The sequence below is a fragment of the Nannobrachium achirus genome (genome assembly GCF_963921795.1).
Source record: "Nannobrachium achirus genome assembly, chromosome: 6".
NCBI lineage: Eukaryota > Metazoa > Chordata > Actinopteri > Myctophiformes > Myctophidae > Nannobrachium > Nannobrachium achirus.
The window spans coordinates 24497668-24521371 of NC_137815.1; the positions used below are offsets into that span (position 1 = coordinate 24497668).

Genomic DNA, 23704 nt, shown 5'->3' on the forward strand with positions numbered 1-23704 from the left:
CAAACTTATTTTTGAATTAAGAACAGATAATCAATTAGTGTAATATCACTTATATGCTGATATTTCATTTGGTTAATCAGTTGAAAAACTTTTAAATCGGTGATAAATCAGCACTTTGGCTTTAAAGGCAGTATTGATGATCTCTTGTTGCGACCGTAGCCGTAGGGAACATTTACTATCAAAGCCGGTGGATCCTGACCGTCGCAAGTAGGTGTACTGTAGGTAACGCCTCAAAGTCTATAGCTGACCTGTTGTGACATCACATTGTTGACCCATATTTGACAATGACCATAGATGGACAAGACAGAATTCATTTACAAATGCCTCAATGTCTATAGCTGACCTGCCCATATATGGAGATCCCTGATGTCATCAATATTAAGTCGTTAGCTTGGACATAATTGTGTGTGATGTTATATAGACATGTGGTCTATATAACATCTATGATGTCAGTCATATCCGTATTTGGGAAAATATTTTGTCCAACTTAAACAACCATCCGCAACTCGAATCACACTTGCAAATGAAATCCGTCCCGTGTTAATTCCATCCGCTTTTCGCCCTTAGGGGTTAGGGCGTCTTACTGGCATAGTATTGTATGTCTTTATACAGTATGTCTTGATGAGTTGAATACATAGGACCACAATTGTGTTATCCTTTTAACATTATTGTACCTCTTTACCTTTTGCAAACTGTTAAGTAGCCTATTCATACAATCAATGAATCAATCAATGAAGCCGTGGAAGGAGACTGGCAAGCAAACCCCATTCCACAAAGTGTCTTGGATACAGGGGTTGGAGTGACAGGATTAGGAATGAAGCTGTATCAAGGTCTAAGAAAAATGGTTAATGATCACACCATGAAGGGGGATGGCCTGGGGGCACCACGCACACACACACACACACACACACACACACACACACACACACACACACACACACACACACACACACACACACACACCTCTGTATACATACAGTACATGCCAGGATTGGTCCTTAAAGGCAAGGGTATCCAAAAGAAAGGTGCAGGGGAGGTGGGAGGGATTGGTGGCATTAAAATAGTCAAGGCATTACAAAAAAGGGGGCCATATTATTATGATTTTTCATTTTTGCATGAAAACCGTCGGCGTCTGTGTGCCATTAATCATCCTCAGAGCCCCCTGGGACTTTGGGGGCTCCTTCGAGGGTTGTTGTGGTTTGAAGGTTGAAGATAATTTCAACTGGCCTGGGAATATGAGGGAATGAGGGGAAGCATAGGAGGAAAGCTAGGGGTCATCACTGGCTTTAAACAGCTAAAGCAGGGGTTGACCAGTTGCAGACGTGTATACTTACTCACTCACATGTTCACTTACACAGCTGTCACTTGGATTTGTTTTTCAGCCTGTTCTCTCAGTCACCGCTATACAGTAGCCTATATCACTTTAAAAAAGTTGTTGATTATTGAGAATAGCTTATTAAATGATTGACTTTAATCACTGGTAGGATTACAGTTGTAGGCAACTGTAATTGTAGGTATGAGGTGGGGGAAAGCTGTATAGGAGGAATGCTAGGGGTCATTACAGTACTACTGCAGGCTTTAAACAGTATACTGTAATTCCTGGCATTTCGGTGACCTGGTATAGTGTGGTTTCTCAAACTCTTTCCTGTCAAGAACCCCCAAATTGATATAAAAAATGCTAAATTAGATCTTAAGATTCTCCTGCTGTTTTTGAATAGCTGATGTATAAATGAATGTGTTTAAACAGATTGTGATGCTACTGGTATGTTAACTACTTTTGCAGTGGATCCCCTGGAGCCCTCCACGGACCCCTGGCGGTCCCCTGACCCCACTTATGAAGATCCTTGACGATGTTGACTAAAATATATCTTAGATTAGAAGTACTTCCAACTATTTTCAAAGTTTGAAGGATTTATTTTCTTTGTGTTAATTCCTCTGCCTGGAATAAATGTAAAAACTGTACATATCTGTATCTGTATTTATTTTAATTTCTTCCCAGCAATCACCCTTGAGAGACTAATCCGTAATCCCAAGCATTAGCCTTTTATGTTCTTGACTTTGTGTCTTGCGTATTTGTCTTTTAAATGCTGCCATTTATCTTTTTGCATTACTATTAGTCTACATATGCTGGTAAAACGTCTGAGGTGGTCTTGTGTACACAAGATGTAACAATAACCCCACATTGCTCCCGGTGAGCTGGTTGGTGCCTTGCATGGTTTCCTCTGCCACCGGTGTATGAATGTGTGCGTGAATGGGTGAATGTAATGCACAATCTCTGTAAAGCGCTATATAAATGCACCATTAACAATAGAGACCACCTTGAACCTTGAATTATTGGTGACATCCTCATTCATCTGTCACTGTTAATGAGCACAACGGCTTGCTGTGGCTGTGGTACAGCACCGCCCTCTACTGGTACAGAGGAGTATTTGTGGTTATACAGCTTTAATGTGCGGACAAGTCATTTTCTGCTGATATGAAAAGGAAATCAACTTTATGGATATTATCAAGATAGTGGGAGATGACAACTCTCTAATCATTATAAACTTAATTAAAATCCTACAGACAGAAACAGTCTTCTAAAGTTGTGATTCCTTACATCCTACACAGCATTGAATAACAGCCTACACAGCAGTGGTGGCCAAACTGGGGGTCCCAAAATGTTTTTTTGGGGGTCCCCAAAAAATTAAGATTAGCTTAATGTGCAACATTGTTTTCTCACTCAACAGTAAACAAACCAAGATACAGTGTAAGTGTATACATGTATGTCTGCACATTTCTAAAGTTACAATAACGTTTAAGTAGAAATAGCTGTTCTACAAGCTCACGACGCCCTTGCAACAATATGAGCTTGTAGATCGTCTATTTTTAGTTTGCCAATTTGGTAAAGTTCTTTGTTTTATATGTGAAAATAACAAGCATAACTAGCATCTTTTGATTGATTGATTGAATACTTTATTAACAGTTCAGTACAATATAATGCTAAAATGATTACCAATCTATCCATTTATTCAACGAGTAGTTCATATATGCAATGAGCTTCACTTTCTCTGGAACAAAGGTTTTCAACTCAATATGAGGATCATGGGTCTTTAGACATGTCTACCATATCCTACACACCTCTGCTGTATGAACTACAGTATGATTAATATCACCAATTGTTCCATGATCACTGGGCCCATGAAGGCCTATCCCTGCATAGAGAGGTTGTGTGAAGGTGGTTTGAGCTGTATGGAGGAGGGTCACTGTGTTGTCACGAACACTGTAGAAGGACAGAGTACCTGCCTTGTGGTCCAGGTACACCCCCACCCTGGTGAAACTATGGGGAAGCCTATACATACCTGTAGTCTTAACTCTGGTGGAACTAGTAGAAGGCTTGGTCACTTTAGTATCAATGCTGTCATGTGTGAACCAGCAGTCGTCACCTAAGCATCTTAAACACCAGGACTTTGAATTGAATCCAAAGCTTGACTGAAAGCGCTCCTGTCTGTTGATGTCTTCATAAGAGACTGCTATATAAACCCATTCACGCTCATTCCATTCTACTTCCCAGTAACACCGTTCAGTCAGACTCTCTCTAGACAACACCTGACGGTAAAATAAAAATCTCTTTGGATGATCAGGGTGCTGTGTTTTCCGTCTGGTCACCTTCCTGTTCTCCTCTGACAGGGAGAGGTTGTCTTGTATTGTGTTCGCATCCAGTGAGAGTGGACAGGAATCTGTGAGAACACATGACAACATATCATGAATTAAACTCAATCGCATCAGTTTCTGAGAGTTGGTCAGATAATACTCATCCTGAACATGGACTCACATTGTAAGAGTTCCTCTCTGGTCTGAGGGTCTGCTGGGTGAGAAACATCTGCTGGAGAATCTTCTGGCTGTGAAGCATCAGCTGGAGACTCTGGAGACACAAGAAAGAAGTCAGAACAACACTGAAGACTAACCTAGAGCACCTTGTCAATGTGGGAGGCATCAGAGTGAGTAATGGGAAAGATATATACAGGCATAGATATAGATATCATTTAGATATATGATCCACTTTGTGTTCCTTTAGGTGATGAAAGAGAGACTTGGAGAGCTGTTTCACTGTGCAATGTAAGTCTACTATAATGTAAGATTATTTTGGAACATACTTTTCTAATCACTTGAAAGAAGAGGAGCGATCCGAGCACTCCGAAAGTACAGTAAAGGAGGAGAGGGCAAGCGTGAAATCAAGGTACTTTATTCATTACAAAAATTTTAGAAAGTCAACATGTGTCGACCCACTGGTCTCCACTGGTCTCCTTTATTTTTTGAGTGCTCAGATCTCTCTTCTTCTTTCAGGTTTTAGTCCCGTTGAACTGTACGTTTTTAACTCAACTTGTACCTCCACTGAACACCTAGTTGTTCTCTTTTCGCCATACATTTCTAATCAACAGAGAAACGACTGAAGATATCTCATCAATACTTGGAGTAACATCATGACAAGGTAACTATACAGCCCAAACCTATAACCCAGAATCATTTAGGTGTATCAGTGCAGCAAATCAACAAGAGGTGTCACACCTCATCTGCACTGCACGCAAGCGAGCGAGCAACGCGATGTCCCGCGAAATACTGTCCGCATATTGAAACAAATGTATTTTAATGAGATTTCATCGCTCACGTTGCGTCGCATCGCGGGCAGTGCGGATGAGCCGTCATGATATGCCTAATCGATTTGACTTTCGGTTAAGTAGTTAAGTAGCGGTTAAGTAGCTCACATTTGGATATTCAATTTGAATCATTAGGCTAATTAGGGTGCAGGAGTAACATAATATAATAGCACTCGAATCGCGTTATGTGTGAGTGTGTGTAACCTCTGTGTGTGTGTGTGTGTGTGTGTGTGTGTGTGTGTGTGTGTGTGTGTGTGCGTGCGTGTATAACCTGTGTGTGTCCAGGGTGTGTTGAGGACCAGGTCCAGGTTGTCTCTCAGAGCAGACATGTCTTCTCTCAGCTGAGTGAAGGAGGTCAGAGTGGACTCAACATCACTGGGTAAGACTGGAGGAGCACTGGAGCTGGACGCACACTGGACACTCTGCAGAAAACTCATTATTATTAGCATTAATAATAAAAGCATCAATATTCATTATATCAGTGCTCCTCAAACCTTTTCAAAACAAGGGTTAATGTATGTATTAGGTCACAGAACCCCCATTAAAAATATGTTGTGCCAGGGACCCTCATACAAGTTTTGTGTAAAAAAAAAGAAAAAAAATGTTTTTCACGAAAAAGAACTCAACAACAAAGTTTTGTAGTAAAGTAAATCTTCATTCCTCTGACTTTCGGCACCTCCACGCAGCCAAAGCCAATCACAAGCTTCCTTGCCTTAACTGAGGTGCTTTTTTGATACACTCGGACAGAAAGACTTGCAAAAAGGGAGTCCCTGAAATGGACGTTATCATCAGTGTGGGACAGAACCTGAATGAAATGGACGTTGTCATCAGTGTTGGACAGCGTGTCCAGCTCAGCATGTGTCCTCTCCAGCTGTGCCAGGTGCTCATCCAGATGTCTCAGGACGTCTTGGACCTGGGACACAGCTGTCTTCTCCTGCTGTCTGATCGTGTCTTTAACCTGGACGTGTCTCCTGTCCACGCACGCCTTCATCTCTGAGAACATCTGCTCACTGTCCTCCACGGCTGCTTCTGCAGAGCTCTGATTAACACGCACACACACACACGCGCACAAAAAAAGGACCCCAATTTAAACAAGCCCCAAAAGCTTTTTTGTGGTGTTTATCCTTTTAGTTGACTTTGTACCAGTGAATTGTACTGTCATGTACCTTTTCCTATGCAAACTTCTAATAAAGTCTTCAATCAATCAATCAAACAAACACATTATCTGGGGCGGCAGTGGCTCAGGAGGTAGAGCAGCCACTTGTTCCATCATGGGCCCCGGTAAGCAGGTTGGTGCCTTGCATGGTTTCCTCCACCATCGGTGTATGAATGTGTGTGTGAATGGGTGAATAATCCACCATCGGTGTATGAATGTGTGTGTGAATGGGTGAATAATCTATGTAAAGCACCTGGATGAAAATGCGTGCAATATAAAATACATTTATCATTTATACGCACGCAAGACACAGGTGCTCACGTGGTGCAGTGGGTTTGGATCCAGAATCGATTCTATCACAACCGTATGTGCCAGCAAGTTGAATTCATGTCTGTTATACAATTACAATACCAGTGGTTCTCATACTGTTTACTTTCAAGGGTGATATTTGTCACTGTACATAGTGTATTGGCTACAGAATATCAGGAACTAGTGTGTAGCCTGATGGGAACAGACCTCCAGGGTCTCCATCAGCTGTCTCAGCTCTTTCACTTCCTTCTTTCTCTCCTGGATCTTCTGGTGGAGGTTTTGCTGACTTGTCCCCAACTGTTTCTGCAAGAAGAGGAAAACTCAAATGAACGTTGTTTGGTTAAAAAAATAAAATAAAATAAAATAAATAAACATCCATGAATTCAAGTGTCCATGGGGTGAGTAATGGACAATGGACAGAAACAAAATAGTTTTTCAGGTGAAGTACCTGTCTGTGGCTCCTCTCTGCGGCCGCTGACACAGTGTCATGGCCCTTGTGTTCATCCATGGCACACAGGTAGCAGATACACTGCTGCTCTGTGCGACAGAACACCTCCATGGGCTTGTTGTGACTGGAGCACATGTTGAGGTGCGGGCGGGGGGCCGTGGGCGTGGTTGTGGGCGTGGCTGTGGGTGTGGCTGTGGGCGGGACCAGCTTGTGGTTCTTCCATGCTGTGACATTGCGGTGAGCCTGCAGGTGAGCGTCACAGTAAGACACCTGACAGCCCAGACAGGACATCAGGGCTTTGTGGCGTCTGCTTCCGGGGCAGAGGTCACAGGCTATGTCCTCAGGACCGGCATAGTCGAGTGGAGCGGCAGAGACAGAAGACTGATGAACGCCTGGAGTCTTCAGTTTGTCCACAACCTGCAAGTGGATTCAGAATCAGATTCAGAATCATTTTATTGTCAATTAGAGGCACTGGTTAGGGACATGTGAAAAACATACACTCGAAACAGAGCATGTGAGTGGAGTGGAGTGGAGTGGTGAGATTTTGAATGGAGGTTTTAAAATGGGTCAGAGCTGCTTCGGAGCCTGCCACTCTAAGCCACTCCGGTTGGGGAAACACACCACATGTTTGAGCACGCCCAAACAACGCCCGCGGCATTTCCACCTGCTCCGCTCACCTGCTCTTGCTCAGGCTGGACTCACACATATGCGTGAAACATCTTCTCCGTATCGTCTGAGAATGGGCACTGGGGGCGCCGTACTAATGCATTGTCAATGGAAGGTTGTTTGGTGTTTTGTCGTTGCCTTGTCTCTTGGCCAAAAGACAGCCTGTGGTTGAGTTAGGCGTGCCACACACATTTGCGACAACTATCGTGTCAGAAAGAGGGGGGGAGGGGGAGGTCCAATGCATTGTCAATGCAAGGTTGTTTGGTGTTTTGTCGTTGCCGTGTCTCAAGCTAGCCTAGCTAGCTTGAGACACGGCAACGACAAAAAACCAAACAACCTTGCATTGACAATGCATTAGTACTGCGCCCCCAGTGGCCATTCTCAGACGATGTTTCATGCATATGTGTGAGTTCAGCCCTAGAGACACGGCAACGACAAAAAAACAAACAACCTTCCATTGACAATGCATTAGTACGGCGCCCCCAGTGGCCATTCTCAGACGATACGGAGAAGATGTTTCACGCATATGTGTGTGGGACGCCTCAGAAGCTCCACAACAATAAAAAGCAACAACCTAAAACCTCTCAATAAAACAATAAAAGCAGGGCACAGATATCAGTGAAAGTTAAAAGTACTGAGGGGTTGTTGTTGAACAGTCACTGTTTCCTGCTGAGTCTGATGGCCTGTGTGGGAAAGAGAAGCTGTTCCTTAGCCTGTTGGTGTGTGTAAAGTAAACAGAGGAGGTAGAAGAGCTGACTGATGACAACAAAACCATTGGGAACTACAAAGATGGAGGAAGAGCTGACTCACTGATGACAACAAAACCATTGGGAACTACAAAGATGGAGGAAGAGCTGACTCACTGATGACAACAAAACCAACTGGAACTACAAAGATGCATTTCTGGAGAAATTGCAAGTGTGGTTGCAGTGATGCGAGTCATGAGGAGTCCACTGGGAAACGAATTCCGTCTTACTATTTATATGGCACATTGTGATTCTGATTCTGAAGACATTATCTTCAGAGATCAGAAAAAGGTTAACAACAAATTATATATTGTGATGTTAAGTGAAGCATGACCAATCGTGTCTGATTGGACATTACAGAGTCCATGATATCCAGCCTTACAACCCGGATAACATCACTCAAAAAGTTTACAAAACACAGGTTCACTTTGCTGGCAAAAGATTATCGGACGGAACGGAATACAATAGCAACCACACTAATTATGACCCTCTAGGTCAGGGGTCTTCAACGTTTTTAGGCCAAAGACCCCTTAGTTGAGAGAGAGAGATTAAGCAGGGACCCCCACAACCTGTTCATAGATTCGATATAGTTTAATTGTTTGACAGCACGATCATCAGTGTATTTCGGATTCATGTTAATGGGTGTTTTCAGATATCTAACTACTTGAACCGTCAATACTTAATAAACTTGACCTTTCACTATGTACTTAGTCTGCTAAGCTTCTGGTTCACCTGTGATCCTGGTTTACTGAGGCACTACAGTACACTGTCCCTCTAGTCTGCATTCATATGCACTGTACAGTATGTGTTTATGCCTTGTTTTAAAGTCACCCTGGATAAAATGCCTACATTGTAGGTTCATGATGAAAAGACACTGAGACATTATAGACAGGATCATATAATGTTATCAAATAATGATTTATACTGAACAAACACTCTAGTAGTCTATAGCAATGATTACTATGACAATATAGAGCTATTTAAAACTGTTACTGAACAAACACTCTATAGCGATGACTACTGCCACACCAAAAACAAACAAAAGGAAATGCAACGAAACCTGTATATCCAGTCCTTTATGGGCATAAACAATACGTTGAAGTCCGATGATGCACTGTGCATGTTCACATCATGTATGCCTACTTTACATTACTTAAGACAATTATTATTATTTTACATTTTGTACAAAATAGCCAATTTTACATCGAGGTGCCCAGATGTCCCCCTGTTATAGTCCTGCCCCTAGTGGCCAGATATCCTGCATCATACCAGTGATCAATGTTATTTACTCTACTGTAGTACTAAGCAGTCAAGTCATGTTGTTATGTATTATTCATCTAGTTTAGCTAGTAGTAAACAGACTAGTCATGTATGTTATGTATTAATCATATAGTTTAACTAGTAGTAAACAGACTAGTCATGTATGTTATGTATTATTCATATAGTTTAGCTAGTAGTAAACAGTCTAGTCATGTATGTTATGTATTATTCATCATGTTTAGCTAGTAGTAAACAGTATATTCATTCATAGAAATAAATCATAAAACGTCCCAATATAAGCGAGTAAAGCGACCTATACAAGAGTTATGATCTATGGCTAATTAATTCATCATGTTTAGCTAGTATATATTCATTCTTCTCTCTACCTCAGCCAGCAGGTGGTTGGTCCTCAGAGCAGGTCGTGGACAGAAGGTCTCTCTGCACTGAGGACAGCTGGACAGCCTCTTCTCCTCGGCCTCCTGGTCCCAGGCTCTTTGGATGCAGCCAAAGCAGTAAGTGTGACCGCAGGGCAGAGTCACGGGTTCCTTCAACACCTCCACGCACAGAGAACAACACAACTGATCCTGGTCCATTTCACGGATTAATGAAGACCGATTAACTCTGTCTCTCACTGTGCTGTGAACAATCACATCTCTCTCTCTCTCTCTCTCTCTCTCTCTGTCCTCCTGTCTGTATCGGTCTGTATGCAAAGCTTCTGGAACTCAGAAGAACAAACACTGCCTTTAAGTTTCGTTTCCTCTGAACTCCTAACCAGTGTGTTGCCAGATGCGAGAGAAACAAGCGGACAGGTCTATGAAAACAAGCCCAACAGAAGCGGCCGTTGTAGGCAGCTGGGTTCAGTGGGTTGTTTGGTGAATGGTGAGCGATGAGACTGTTGGTAATAATGAGACTTGATAGTTTTCAACTATCTTGTATAATATTTGTACTATTTTAAAATGCTGTAATTTCTCTTTTTGCATTACCATTAGCCTATACTTGCTGGTACAACGTACAACTTGTGTACAGAGGATGCAACAAGACCACCTTGAATTATTTGTGACATCATTGTCTGTCACTGTTATGCACACAACTGCATGCTGTGGCTCTTTGGTACAACACCGCCCTCTCCTGGTACAAAGTGCAGGAAGGAGGACAAGTGCTTTTCTGCTAATATGTTAAGGAAATCATCTTTATGGATATTATCAAGATAGTTGAAAAATAACAACTCTCTCATCATTAGAATCTTAGTTACAATTGAATGACTTTTAGGACCTCTATAAAGGCCAACTTTTTTTTTGTTTTACAATGGTTCATATTTTAGATTGTAGGCCTACTTAGAGAAAAGAAGAGTGCTAAAATGTTTTCATTTACTGCTTTCTATTGTTTTAGCGATTTTAGTATTTTAATTTCAGTGGTTGGGGGCATGCATACAAGTGGCTAAATATAGGTTTTTAGACACAATAAGCAGGCAATTTCTTTGTTACTATTTACACCAGTCCCCATAAGTCACATCTGCCCATCAAAGATTTCGGTGCATCTTGGGAATGGGCTTATTGTGGCAAAAAATACGTACATATTTAGCCACTTGCATCCATGCCCCCAATCTGGTGGCATACATGCAAAAATGGAAAATCACTAAAACGATAGAAAGCAGTAGGCCTAAATGAAAAAATGTAACTCATCTTTTCTCTAATGACTATTAGAAAATAAAATTATGAACCCTTGTTGTAAAAAAAACTAAGTTGTCCTTTAATACCAAATTGGCCAAATATTAAGAGGCAAAAATTGTGAAAATAGCTAATCTACAAGCTCACAACGCTGTGTAGCGCAAGGCAGTAATAATATGAGCTTTTAGATGTTTGCCAATTTGGTATCTTTCTTTCTTTTATTGTTTTTATATTATGTGGAGATAAACGAACAAAGAAGAACTAGCATCTTTTGATTGATTGAATACTTTATTAACAGTTCGCAGAGACAGTCAGGTACAGGGCAGTACACTACAGTACAATACAAGGTCTGCTAAAAGGATTATCAATCTACCAATTTATCCAACAAGTAGTGCCTATATGCTATGAGCTTCTCTTTCCCTGGAACATTGGCAAGGTTTTCAACTGAATATGAGGATCAGTTGCATGTCTACCATATCTTACACATCTTTGCATGATATCCTTCACGGGGACCATGAAGCCCTATCCCTGCATAAAGAGGTTGTGTGAAGGTTGTGTGAACTGTATGGAGGTGGGACAGTGTGTTGTCACAAACACTGTAGACGGACAGAGTACCTGCCTTGTGGTCCAGGTACACCCCAACATTGGCGGAATCATAGTAATCATAACGATTATTAATGACACCAGATGACCTGGAACAAGTGGGCTTGGTCACTTTAGTATCGATGCTGTTGTGTGTGAACCAGCAGTCGTCACCTATGCATCTTAAACACCAGGACTTTGAATTGAATCCAAAGCTTGACTGAAAACGCTCCCGTCTGTTGATGTCTTCATATGAGACTGCTATATAAACCCATGCATCAGTATTCCATTCTACTTCCCAGTAACAATGTCCAGTCAGACTCTCTCTACACAACACCTGAGGGTAACACGTAAATCTCTTTGGATGATCAGGGTACTCTTGGGGGATTTTCCCTCTGATCACCATCCTGTTCTCTTCTGATAGGAAGAGGTCTCGTATTGTGTTTGCATCCAATGAGAGTGGACAGGAATCTGTGAGAACACATGACAAAATATCATTCATGAATTAAAATGTTTCTGAGAGTTGGTCAGATAATACTCATCCTGAACATGGACTCACATTGTAAGAGTTCCTCTCTTGTCTGAGGCTCTGCTGGGTGTGAAACATCAGCTGGAGAATCTTCTGGTTGTGAAACATCAGCTGGAGAATCTTCTGGTTGTGAAACATCAGCTGGAGAATCTGGAGACACAATAAAGAAGTCATAAGAAGAATACATCACACTGAAGAATGACCTAGAGCACCTTGTCAATGTGGGAGGCACCAGAGTGAGCAATAGGAAAGATAGACAGACATAGATATACAGTAGATTTAGATCATTTAGATATATGATCCACTTGTTCATTTATGTGATGAAAGTGAGACTTGGATAGCCGTTTCACTGCACTATTATGTAGGATTATTTTGGAACATACATTTCTAATCAACGAAGAAACTACTGAAGATATCTCATCAGTACTTGAATTTCTGATTGTCTGACTACACTGTCAGTGTTTATGGCCTTTGTACGAGGCATCCTTGTACTTCTGTTCATGTGTCAAACATTTCAAAAGTGTGTCCAGTCTAGGGTGTGCGTGTGTGTGCGTGTGTGTGTGTGTGTGTGTGTGTGTGTGTGTGTGTGTGTGTGTGTGCGTGTAACCTGTGTGTGTCCAGGGTGTGTTGAGGACCAGGTCCAGTTTGTCTCTCAGAGCAGACATGTCTTCTCTCAGCTGAGTGAAGGAGGTCAGAGTGGACTCAACATCACTGGGTAAGACTGGAGGAGCACTGGAGCTGGACGCACACTGGACACTCTGGAGAGGACACATTATTATTATTATTATTATTATTCATATACATATATCATTACTAATAAAAGCATCAATATTCATTATGTCAGGGCTTCCCAAACCTTTTTAAACCAAGGGTCATTAAATTAATATATATTAAATTAATATAAATATAAAATAATAAAATATTTTGTACAAACCATACAAGGTTTGGGTTTCTTCAGAAACTAACATTTTTGTGCTCCAACATCTGGCTTTGTCCGGTCAAAAACCAATAGGAAAACGTGTAAGAAAAAAGTCCAGGCTTAAAGCTATACTGTGTAAGATGCCCAACTAGTGGTCATTAGCCCTATAGCAAACCGCGGTCGCGTCCGCGTCTTTCGGCCGTTTTTCGTACCTTCAGACCCCCGCGTCTGCCTCCACCTCGCTGAGATCTATCTTTTGAGGGGTCCCTTGTTCCTGTGCGTTCAGTAATTCCAGAGATACGGACTCCTTCACCCTGCCTGGTAGGCGAAATTACCTAGAGAAGGGATGGTACAAACGGGCGACAACAAATATGGCTGCCATAGCGACCCCACTTCAAGATGCGCTGTGATTGGCCGGCAGTTGTATAACCCTCGCTGTGATTGGCCGGTAGTGTGATGACGCAATTTTGGCGCGAGATCCGGTCCCCGGCAAGGATCGCAGTTTACATATATAGAGAAGGCTTTACAGGCTGAAATTCACGGAGTGGGTGTTCTAAAACTTTAGCGATTTAACAGTTAGGACAATTTTAAGATTTGTTTTATAAAAAAAGTTACATGGTACAACTTTAAGTAAACTGAAGCACGGTTACAATGTCCTGCTTCAAAGTTTGTTGTCTGGTTGAAAACCGAGGGGAAAACGTGTTCAAAAATGTCCAGGGCCAAAGTTTGTTGTACGCCAGGGTTCCATTGGCCAAGCTTGGCTAGCGGGACGCTTAATAAAATTAACTAATTTGGAAAAAAGAAGATCTACAAGCTCACAACGCGTCACATGGCACATGTTGTGAGCTTGTAGAACTTTTATTTTCCAATAGCCAATGCATTCGGGTTTAAAGTGGTTAAACCCAAACCTGAAATGCATGATGTCATCAGTGTGGGACAGAACCTGAATGAAATGGACGTTGTCATCAGTGTTGGACAGCTGGTCCAGCTCAGCGTGTGTCCTCTCCAGCTGTGCCAGGTGCTCCTCCAGATGTCTCAGGACGTCTTGGACCTGGGACACAGCTGTCTTCTCCTGCTGTCTGATCGTGTCTTTAACCTGGACGTGTCTCCTGTCCACGCACGCCTTCATCTCTGAGAACATCTGCTCACTGTCCTCCACGGCTGCTTCTGCAGAGCTCTGATTGAGACACGCACGCACACACACACAAGTGCACAAAAAAGGACCCCAACTGAAACAAGCCCAAAAGCTTTCTTGTGGTGTTTATCTAGTAAACCTTACTGTCATGAAACTGTACCTTTTCCTATGCAAACTGACAATAAAGTCTTCAATCAATCGATCAATCAATCAACGACATTATTGGGGGCAGCATTAAATAAATAAATAATAAATATCAGAACTAGTGTGTAGTCACAGTAAATAAATAAATAATATCAGGAACTAGGATCTAGTCTGATCGGAACAGGGAAATCTTGATATTTCGACATCCCATTAGTCCAATTAAGGGTTATTAGGGTTAGGCGTAGTTTTACTGAGGTCAGGTTTAGGTTTAGGCATAGTAGCATTCACCAGGTTAACATTCACCAGGTTAGCATTCACCAGCATCGGCAGGTTAGCATTTCACCAGGTTAGCATTCACCAGCGTCGGACTAATAGGATGTGGGACTAGCGAACGTCTAAATAAGGCTACGCTCCCTGGGAACAGACCTTCAAGGTCTCCATCAGCTGTCTCAGCTCTTTCACTTCCTTCTTTCTCTCCTGGATCTTGTGATGGAGGTTTTGCTGACTCGTCCCCAACTGTTTCTGCAAGAAGAAAACGCAACGTTGGACGTTGTTTGGTAAAAACTAAAAACAAAAAACATCCATGAATGCAAGTCTCCATGGGCTGATTAATGGACAGAAACAAAGTATTTTTTGGGTGAAGTACCTGTCTGTGGCTCCTCTCTGCGGCCGCTGACACGGTGTCATGGCCCTTGTGTTCATCCATGGCACACAGGAGGCAGATACACTGCTGCTCTGTGCGACAGAACACCTCCATGGGCTTGTTGTGACTGGAGCACATGTTGTGGTGCGGGCGGGGGGCCGTGGGCGTGGTTATGGGTGTGGCTGTGGGCGGGACCAGCTTGTGGTTCTTCCATGCTGTGACATTGCGGTGAGCCTGCAGGTGAGCGTCACAGTAAGACACCTGACAGCCCAGACAGGACATCAGGGCTTTGTGGCGTCTGCTTCCGGGGCAGAGGTCACAGGCTATGTCCTCAGGACCGGGATAGTCAAGTGGAGCGGCAGAGACAGAAGACTGATGAACGCCTGGAGTCTTCAGTTTGTCCACAACCTGCAAGTGGATTCAGAATCAGATTCAGAATCATTTTATTGTCACTTAGAGGCACTGGTTAGGGACATGTGAAAAACATACACTCGAAACAGAGCATGTGAGTGGAGTGGAGTGGAGTGGTGAGATTTTGAATGGAGGTTTTAAAATGGGTCAGAGCTGCTTCGGAGCCTGCCACTCTAAGCCACTCCGGTTGGGGAAACACACCACATGTTTGAGCACGCCCAAACAACACCTGCAGCATTTTCACCTGCTCCGCTCACATGCTCTTGCTCAGGCTGGACTCACACATATGCGTGAAACATCTTCTCCGTATCGTCTGAGAATGGCCACTGGGAGCGCCGTACTAATGCATTGTCAATGGAAGGTTGTTTGGTGTTTTGTCGTTGCCTTGTCTCTTGGCCAAAAGACAGCCTGTGGTTGAGCTAGAGACACGGCAACGACAAAAAAACAAACAACCTTCCATTGACAATGCATTAGTACGGCGCCCCCAGTGGCCATTCTCAGACGATACGGAGAAGATGTTTCACGCATATGTGTGTGGGACGCCTCAGAAGCTCCACAACAATAAAAAGCAACAACCTAAAACCTCTCAATAAAACAATAAAAGCAGGGCACAGATATCAGTGAAAGTTAAAAGTACTGAGGGTTGTTGTTGAACAGTCACTGTTTCCTGCTGAGTCTGATGGCCTGTGTGGGAAAGAGAAGCTGTTCCTTAGCCTGTTGGTGTGTGTAAAGTAAACAGAGGAGGTAGAAGAGCTGACTGATGACAACAAAACCATTGGGAACTACAAAGATGGAGGAAGAGCTGACTCACTGATGACAACAAAACCAACTGGAACTACAAAGATGCATTTCTGGAGAAATTGCAAGTGTGGTTGCAGTGATGCGAGTCATGAGGAGTCCACTGGGAAACGAATTCCGTCTTACTATTTATATGGCACATTGTGATTCTGATTCTGAAGACATTATCTTCAGAGATCAGAAAAAGGTTAACAACAAATTATATATTGTGATGTTAAGTGAAGCATGACCAATCGTGTCTGATTGGACATTACAGAGTCCATGATATCCAGCCTTACAACCCGGATAACATCACTCAAAAAGTTTACAAAACACAGGTTCACTTTGCTGGCAAAAGATTATCGGACGGAACGGAATACAATAGCAACCACACTAATTATGACCCTCTAGGTCAGGGGTCTTCAACGTTTTTAGGCCAAAGACCCCTTAGTTGAGAGAGAGAGATTAAGCAGGGACCCCCACAACCTGTTCATAGATTCGATATAGTTTAATTGTTTGACAGCACGATCATCAGTGTATTTCGGATTCATGTTAATGGGTGTTTTCAGATATCTAACTACTTGAACCGTCAATACTTAATAAACTTGACCTTTCACTATGTACTTAGTCTGCTAAGCTTCTGGTTCACCTGTGATCCTGGTTTACTGAGGCACTACGGTACACTGTCCCTCTAGTCTGCATTCATATGCACTGTACAGTATGTGTTTATGCCTTGTTTTAAAGTCACTCTGGATAAAATGCCTACATTGTAGGTTCATGATGAAAAGACACTGAGAAATTATAGAGACAGGATCATATAATGTTATCAAAGAATGAATCATACTGAACAAACACTCTAGTAGTCTATAGCAATGATTACTATGACAATATAGAGCTATTTAAAACTGTTACTTAACAAACACTCTATATAGCAATGACTACTGCCACACCTTTTAACAAAAGGAAATGCAACGAAACCTGTATATCCAGTCCTTTATGGGCATAAACAATACGTTGAAGTCCGATGATGCACTGTGCATGTTCACATCATGTATGCCTACTTTACATTACTTAAGACAATTGTAGCTCCCTTCACAACAAACACAGGTCGGCGTCGGTTCTTTATGAAAACGGGCAGTTTTATTTCTCCTCCTCTCTTCTCCTCCAAACATGCCGTGAGAACTAGGTTCACACAAATAAACAATCAATCAATAACTTGTACAGCAATCACAAACATACTACAGTACATGAAATGAAAATACAGAAGAAATGCGCGATGCGCAGTGTCCAATAAACAGCGTCCACATGAAAGACAAATCTAAACATATGAAATACCTCGGTGGCCGCTATTGTGAACGGAGGTTCTTCTTCTTGAGTTGAATACAGTCCTTTAGTCTTTATTTCACCGTCTTTCTTTGGCTTTTAGACGTCTTTTATGACTTAAAATAAACTTTAGAGGTGCATCACACTAACAGCAATAGGCTCTATGCATATACGCCATTTTGTTTTACTTCCGGGTGTCTTTCGACTTCCTTCACAGGTGTTACTGATGATACTAATTAAGGCTCTGTTTGATTTATTGTACAGTGGTTCTTTAATTTCAAGGACCCCCATAACTCTGTACAAATGGAATCAACAAATGGAATCAAATGGACCCTTGCGGGTCCATTTGCTTCCATTTGTACACTCTCAGAGTTACACACCTGTATGGGGACATTTGGAACCCACTCAAGAACACTTTGAGACCCACTGGTGTAGCAGAGTGTTTCCAGTGAGCCAACATGCACAATATCAGCACCCTGACTCTGTTTGACCAGAATGGAACAGACCCTTCATTAGTATCATCGGTAACACCTGTGAAGGAAGTCGAAAGACACCCGGAAGTAGAACAAAATGGCGTATATGCATAGAGCCTATAGGACGCAGAGCTCAGCTTGTGCTCTAGGCAGAGCAGGTCTGGTCTGTCTGTTTTGTAACACCTGTGTCTCATGACATGCAATCATGCCTACATCAAAGAGGCCCCAGTGTGCTGCCAATTGACAGGTCCTTCTTCCATCCCATAATGTTTTAACCACATCTTAATATTGTACATTTTTAACCTTACATGAAATCTATTATGAACCCAAATATGTATTTATACCATGAACTTTGGAGATTATTTATGCTTTATGAATTTATGAACATTAATTATTGTATTTTAGCAATTTTAGTATTTTTATAGTTTTTAGCTTGTAACAGCACTTACAACACTTATTATTATTTTACATTTTGTACAAAATAGCAAATTTTACATCGAGGTGCCCAGATGTCCCCCTGTTATAGTCCTGCCCCTAGTGGCCAGATATCCTGCATCATACCAGTGATCAATGTTATTTATTATTCATCTCTCCTTGTTTACCTACTCTACTGTAGTACTAAGCAGTCAAGTCATGTTGTTATGTATTATTGCCAGACCCATGAAATGGGTAGGCCTACATAAGCAAATGTCGGTCTGTCCGGGTTTTCTATATAAAGGGTATATATGATGATGACATGATGATGACATGCCTACAAAAGGCATGATGTCATAAATGATGATGACAGACAGGGGGTTGGCAGAACCGGGGTCTGGCACAACCAGGTTGACCTGGTCTAGTTCATCTAGTTTAGCTAGTAGTAAACAGACTAGTCATGTATGTTATGTATTAATCTAGCCTTACATTATTAAGTCGCTCCTGTAGAAGTTTCTGCATTGATGACGTATAGTAGCCTATACGTCATCAATGCAGAAACTTCTACAGGACCGACTTAATGTAAGGCTAGTATTAATCATATAGTTTAGCTAGTAGTAAACAGACTAGTCATGTATGTTGTGTATTATTCATATAGTTTAGCTAGTAGTAAACAGTCTAGTCATGTATGTTACGTATTATTCATCATGTTTAGCTAGTAAACAGTATATTCATTCATCTCTCTACCTCAGCCAGCAGGTGGTTGGTAACCCCTCAGAGCAGGTCGTGGACAGAAGGTCTCTCTGCATTGAGGACAGCTGGACAGCCTCTTCTCCTCGGCCTCCTGGTCCCAGGCTCTTTGGATGCAGCCAAAGCAGTAAGTATGACCGCAGGGCAGAGTCACAGGCTCCTTCAACACCTCCACGCACAGAGAACAACACAAGTGATCCTGGTCCACGACCAGCGCCATTTCACTGACTGACTGATCAATTACTCTGTCTGATGATGATCACCTCTCTCTCTCTCTCTCTCTGTCCCCCTGGCCCTGTCTGACTGTATGCAGATCTTCTGGAACTCAGATGAACAAACACTATCACTTTAAGTTTCGTTTCCTCTGAACTCCTTTTCGTTTCCTCTGAACTCCTAACCGGTGTGTTGCCAGATGCGTCGATCGAGAGAGAAACAAGCGGCCAGGTCTATGAAAACAAGCCCAAAAGTAGCAGCAAGCAGCCATGCTGGTGCAGTGGGTTGTTTGGTGATGAGACTGTTGATCATATCTTACTATCTTGATAAAATCCAGGAAATTGGTTTCCTTTTCATATCACCAGAAAATGACGTGTTCCTCCTTCCTGCACATTAAAGCTGTACAACCACAAATACTCCTCTGTACCAGTAGAGGGCGGTGCTGTACCACACACGCAGACACGTACAGCATGCACATGTGTGACAGGGAGGGACTAATGAAGATGTCATGGCACCAATAACTCAATGGACTTTTGGGTTTACAGAAAAGGTCAATTGAACTCAATGAAAACTTTGAAAAGTATAAACATTTGTAATAAGAAAATACACTGTCACTGTGTAAAGCTGAACAAGTTTGGAACCAAGGTGCCAAAAAAAGTCCTGAGGACAACTATAGTGCATGTGCTCGCTAAAGTGAGCCCACAATTAACCGCTCACATCACACTGGGTGTGATTTTTGTTTAGTTTTTGATTAATTAAAAAAATGCTGCTGATATGATTTACGCATGTCCCCAGGGTGCCTCTGATAGGCCCATGGCATACCGGACGGATCATTGGCGGCTCGACATAGGTGTGAGGTTGCGTAACGGCCAAAATATTTCCATTAGTGGAGAAAAAAGCAGATCTGCAAACTCACAATTCATCCCATAGTAATGCATGATTAAAATGTTAATTGCCTATTGTCAATATTTCTGGATAAAATAAGTGAGTAAATATCGTCTCTGTCGGGTGGAAACATCATTATGTCCAAAACTGTTACTTTTCAGGATTCAAATTCAAAAACAGCAAAAACCACAGATCTACGAGCTTGCCAAGGTTGTGGATCAAACTTGTGGATCTGCTACTTTTGATCCTTTTGTGTGACCCAAACATAGTATGATCAAGCGCAATTATACAAAAAGTACACAAAAAGTGTTATCACAGCCCACAGCGGTCCTAGATATATGAGTATTGTGTGACGACACGCATGACGTCACACGTGTAACATCACAGGTGACGTGGCCATGACGTTTATACAAACAGATCGGTTCTTTTTGGCAAGAGGCAACGCCCTACATCAGAATATAAAAACCGAGGCATCAGTAAACATTCGGTTTACAGCCTCGAGCACAGCTCTGTTCCTTAGCAGCAGCAGAGGACTTCGCGTCATGACGAAGTTGCAAACATCGTTCACACTGTGCAGAAGAAGCGACAAACCAACGACAACATGGATGAAGAAGAGACAAACACAGAAAGAAGAAACGTCACTCCAGAAGACCCGGAAGGAGGAGGAGGAGGAGGAGGAGGGGGGTCGACGGCATCGCAGCCCGGCAGCCAGATAACCACGATGTTCGGCAGACAGCTGTCGGAAGCGGGGCGCTTCGCCTACGCCGCCATGTGCGCCGTTTCCTTGGCTCGCCTGTTCGGCGGGCCTGAAGATAGAGTGTTCCGAGAGCGCCATTTGGAGGGGCTGGTGGTGAGCTGGCTGGGCCTGGACGGCTCCGTCATGGCCGTCATGGGGGCCTTCCTGTCGGGCCTGGGCTCTGAGGGCTCCGAGGGCTCCAAGGGTTCCGAAGGCTCCGACGCCTTCCCCTCCATCCTCCAGGCCGAGCCGCTGCTGGCTGCTGGAGGGGGTGCGCCCATCGTACAGGACCTGGCGTCTTTCTCCGTCCGGGACGGCCGGTACGACGCCAGAGCCAGGGTCCTGATCCGACACGTCTGCCGTCTGCTAGGGGTGTCTCCCCGGTGTCTGGAGGAGTTGGAGGACACGCTGGTGGAGAGGCTCCTCAGCGGGGGGGAGGAAGAGCAGGAGAACGAGGAGGAGTCGTCCCGGAGGTTGAAGAAGGAGAGAGGACGTCGCTTCCGGCGCTACCTCCTCGTGGGCCTCGCCGCCGTGACGGGCGGCACCGTCATCGGAGTGACGGGCGGGCTGGCGGCGCCCATGGTGGCGGCGGGGGCGGCCGCCGTGCTGGGGGCGGGCGCGGGAGGGGCCGCCACCGCCGCCGCCATGGGCTCGGCCGCCGGCGTCGCCACCATGGCCTCCCTGTTCGGGGCGGCGGGCGCCGGGCTGACTGGCTACAAGATGAACAACCGCGTGGGAGCCATAGAGGAGTTTGAGATCCTGCCCCTGAGTTGTTCTTCTGGGAAGCACCTTCACCTCACCATAGCGGTGACCGGCTGGCTCTGCAGCGGACACGACTCCTTCCAGGCCCCGTGGAGCAGCCTGGGGGAGGGCTGCGGCGAGCGCTACTGCCTGGTGTGGGAGTCGCGCTTCCTGCGGGACCTGGGCGCGGCCCTGCGCTCCCTGCTGGACGGCCTGGCCAGCATGGCGCTCCAGGAGGCGCTCAAGTACACCGTGCTGGCGGGCGTGCTGGCGGCGCTGGCGTGGCCCGCCTCCCTGCTGGCGGCGGCCGGCATCATCGACAACCCCTGGTCCGTCTGCCTGGCCCGCTCGGCCGAGGCGGGGAAGCACCTGGCCCACGTCCTCCGGGGGAGCCGGCGCCAGGGCCGGCGCCCCGTCAGCCTGGTGGGCTTTAGCCTGGGAGCCAGGGTCATCTACTTCTGCCTGCAGGAGCTTGCCAACGACGGGCAAGGCGGCGCGGGCATAGTGGAGGACGTGGTCCTGCTGGGCGCCCCCGTCGAGGGCTCCAAGAAGGCCTGGGAGAGGATGTCCAGAGTGGTGGCGGGCAGGATGGTGAACGGCTACTGCGGCGCCGACTGGCTCCTGGGGTTCCTGTACCGCGGCTCGGCACAGCGGATGTCGGTCGCCGGGCTGCAGCCGGTCGACGTGGACGAAGGAAAGTGCGTGGTCAACGTGGATCTGTCCTCCGTGGTGAAAGGACACTTGGACTATGTGCGCCACATGGACGCCATCTTGGCTCTGGTGGGGATGCCCACCAGAGGAGGAGGAGGGGTCCCGGGGGATTCTTCTTCCATCTCCGGTGGTCTTCCGCTGGCGGTGACGATAACAGAGGGTCTTCTTCCTCAGACAGTAATGTCAACAGAGGGGAAAGAAGTCCACATCCCTGATGATGAATGCCCCGAGGAGCAAACTGTCACCGAGAAGCAATCATCTGTTGAATGTAGCTCAGTAGGAATGTTTGAGACTTACTCTGGCACACACATAGGAATGGGTGAGACAGGCACACACATAAGAATGGGTGAGACTGGCACACGCATAGGAATGGGTGAGACAGGCACACGCATAGGAATGGGTGAGACAGGCACACACATAGCAATGGGTGAGACTGGCACACACGTAGGAATGGGTGAGACTGGCACACACATAGGAATGGGTGAGACAGGCACACACGTAGGAATGGGTGAGACAGGCACACACGGTGACAGAGAACAGAGAGAGGTGCTGGAGGCAGAGGGAGTGAGCAACGGACAGGATCGTCATATCCCTGATGTTTCTGACCTGCTGAATGACTCTCTGAAAGATGCAGATGAGTCAGCTGAAAGGGAAGCATCCGGTGGTGCAGAAGAAGAGACCACCACCACCAGCTCATGGCTTTCTCTTTTCAACTACGAAAGATAAACTCAGAACCTTCCGGAGGTTACCTGAGGTTCTGTGATTTTCTTTACGTTTCAGTTATAACCAGAATCAGCCTTGAAGAGGGATGTACTGAATCAAACACGACACACGTGCATATCTCCTTGTGTGGGCCCTTCTGTCTGTGATGTTGGTTATCTGAGTGCATCTCTCCACTCCGACATGTCTCCATTCCGACACTAACCTTATCTCTAACCCTAAACCTAACCCCTATGGGAGTGTCGCCACTCCGACAATAAGAAGTCAATTTCGGAGTGGCGACATCTCAGAATGGAGAGAGCCTCCCGGTTATCTCCATACATGGTGTTCCGTGCTCATATGGACACTCATACATACAAAGTCAGACTTGGGAGCAGTTAGCACCGCTCAAAAACAAATCCTATTCATGAGTTCATTACTTGCGCCAGCAGAGCACGCAAGTAATGTGATCTGTGCTGTCTGTATGTACTGTATGTGGCTGTCAGTACAAAGGGTGCTGTCTGTATGAGGCTGACAGTACAAAGGCAGGGCCCTTGGCCAATGAGGGAGCAGCGTTCTCTGTGACGTCACCACCAACCAACAAGTGTCATCAGACTTACTGTCAAACATACTCACTGTCAGCCACATACTGTACAGACAGCACCGATCACTCTACTTGCACGCTCTGCTGGCGATCAGGTAGGCCATATTTGGCTATGAGTGCACAAGA

At 44.6% G+C, this 23704-nt stretch overlaps 3 protein-coding genes across 4 annotated transcripts; 1 reads left to right on the forward strand and 2 right to left on the reverse strand.

The window, feature by feature from the left end:
* Positions 1–2959: 2959 nt before the first annotated feature.
* On the reverse strand, positions 2960–9902 carry LOC308286566 (tripartite motif-containing protein 16-like). The gene is made up of 7 exons (XM_080727640.1): positions 9609–9902; positions 6551–6967; positions 6310–6405; positions 5443–5676; positions 4909–5059; positions 3815–3904; positions 2960–3719 (listed from the first exon to the last, which is right to left on the reverse strand). The coding sequence occupies exons 1-7, from the start codon at positions 9813–9815 to the stop codon at positions 3103–3105; spliced, it is 1812 nt and encodes a 603-aa protein (XP_080583766.1). The 5' UTR covers positions 9816–9902; the 3' UTR covers positions 2960–3102.
* Positions 9903–11185: 1283 nt separating this feature from the next.
* Positions 11186–19283, reverse strand: LOC308286568 (tripartite motif-containing protein 16-like). 2 transcript variants are annotated; one of them, XM_080727643.1, is made up of 7 exons: positions 18987–19283; positions 14845–15249; positions 14625–14720; positions 13863–14096; positions 12608–12758; positions 12031–12120; positions 11186–11942 (listed from the first exon to the last, which is right to left on the reverse strand). In XM_080727643.1, the coding sequence occupies exons 2-7, from the start codon at positions 15121–15123 to the stop codon at positions 11359–11361; spliced, it is 1434 nt and encodes a 477-aa protein (XP_080583769.1). In that variant the 5' UTR covers positions 15124–15249; positions 18987–19283; the 3' UTR covers positions 11186–11358. The 2 variants fall into 2 exon arrangements, with proteins under 2 accessions (XP_080583769.1, XP_080583768.1); XM_080727642.1 differs by having other exon boundaries at positions 12031–12150.
* Positions 19284–20808: 1525 nt separating this feature from the next.
* Positions 20809–23038, forward strand: LOC308286928 (transmembrane and coiled-coil domain-containing protein 4-like; the record flags this gene model as incomplete). The annotated part of the gene is made up of 2 exons (XM_080728050.1): positions 20809–22551; positions 22904–23038. 2 exons carry the CDS (start codon positions 20809–20811, stop codon positions 23036–23038), a joined length of 1878 nt encoding a protein of 625 aa, XP_080584176.1.
* Between the last annotated feature and the right edge of the window lie 666 nt (positions 23039–23704).

Excerpts from the sequence above, each read along its gene's own strand:
- LOC308286566 (XM_080727640.1), bottom strand. The coding sequence starts at position 9,815 with ATGGACCAGGATCAGTTGTGTTGTTCTCTGTGCGTGGAGGTGTTGAAG. Across the intron at positions 3,905-4,908 it reads CACACCCTGGACACACACAG|AGTCTCCAGCTGATGCTTCA; the intron begins GTTATACACGCA and ends TTGTGTCTCCAG. Across the intron at positions 3,720-3,814 it reads CAGAGAGGAACTCTTACAAT|ATTCCTGTCCACTCTCACTG; the intron begins GTGAGTCCATGT and ends GTGTTCTCACAG.
- LOC308286568 (XM_080727642.1), bottom strand. The coding sequence starts at position 15,123 with ATGTCCTGTCTGGGCTGTCAGGTGTCTTACTGTGACGCTCACCTGCAG. Across the intron at positions 14,097-14,624 it reads AGCTGATGGAGACCTTGAAG|AGCTCTGCAGAAGCAGCCGT; the intron begins GTCTGTTCCCAG and ends TGTCTCAATCAG. Across the intron at positions 11,943-12,030 it reads AAGAGAGGAACTCTTACAAT|ATTCCTGTCCACTCTCATTG; the intron begins GTGAGTCCATGT and ends GTGTTCTCACAG.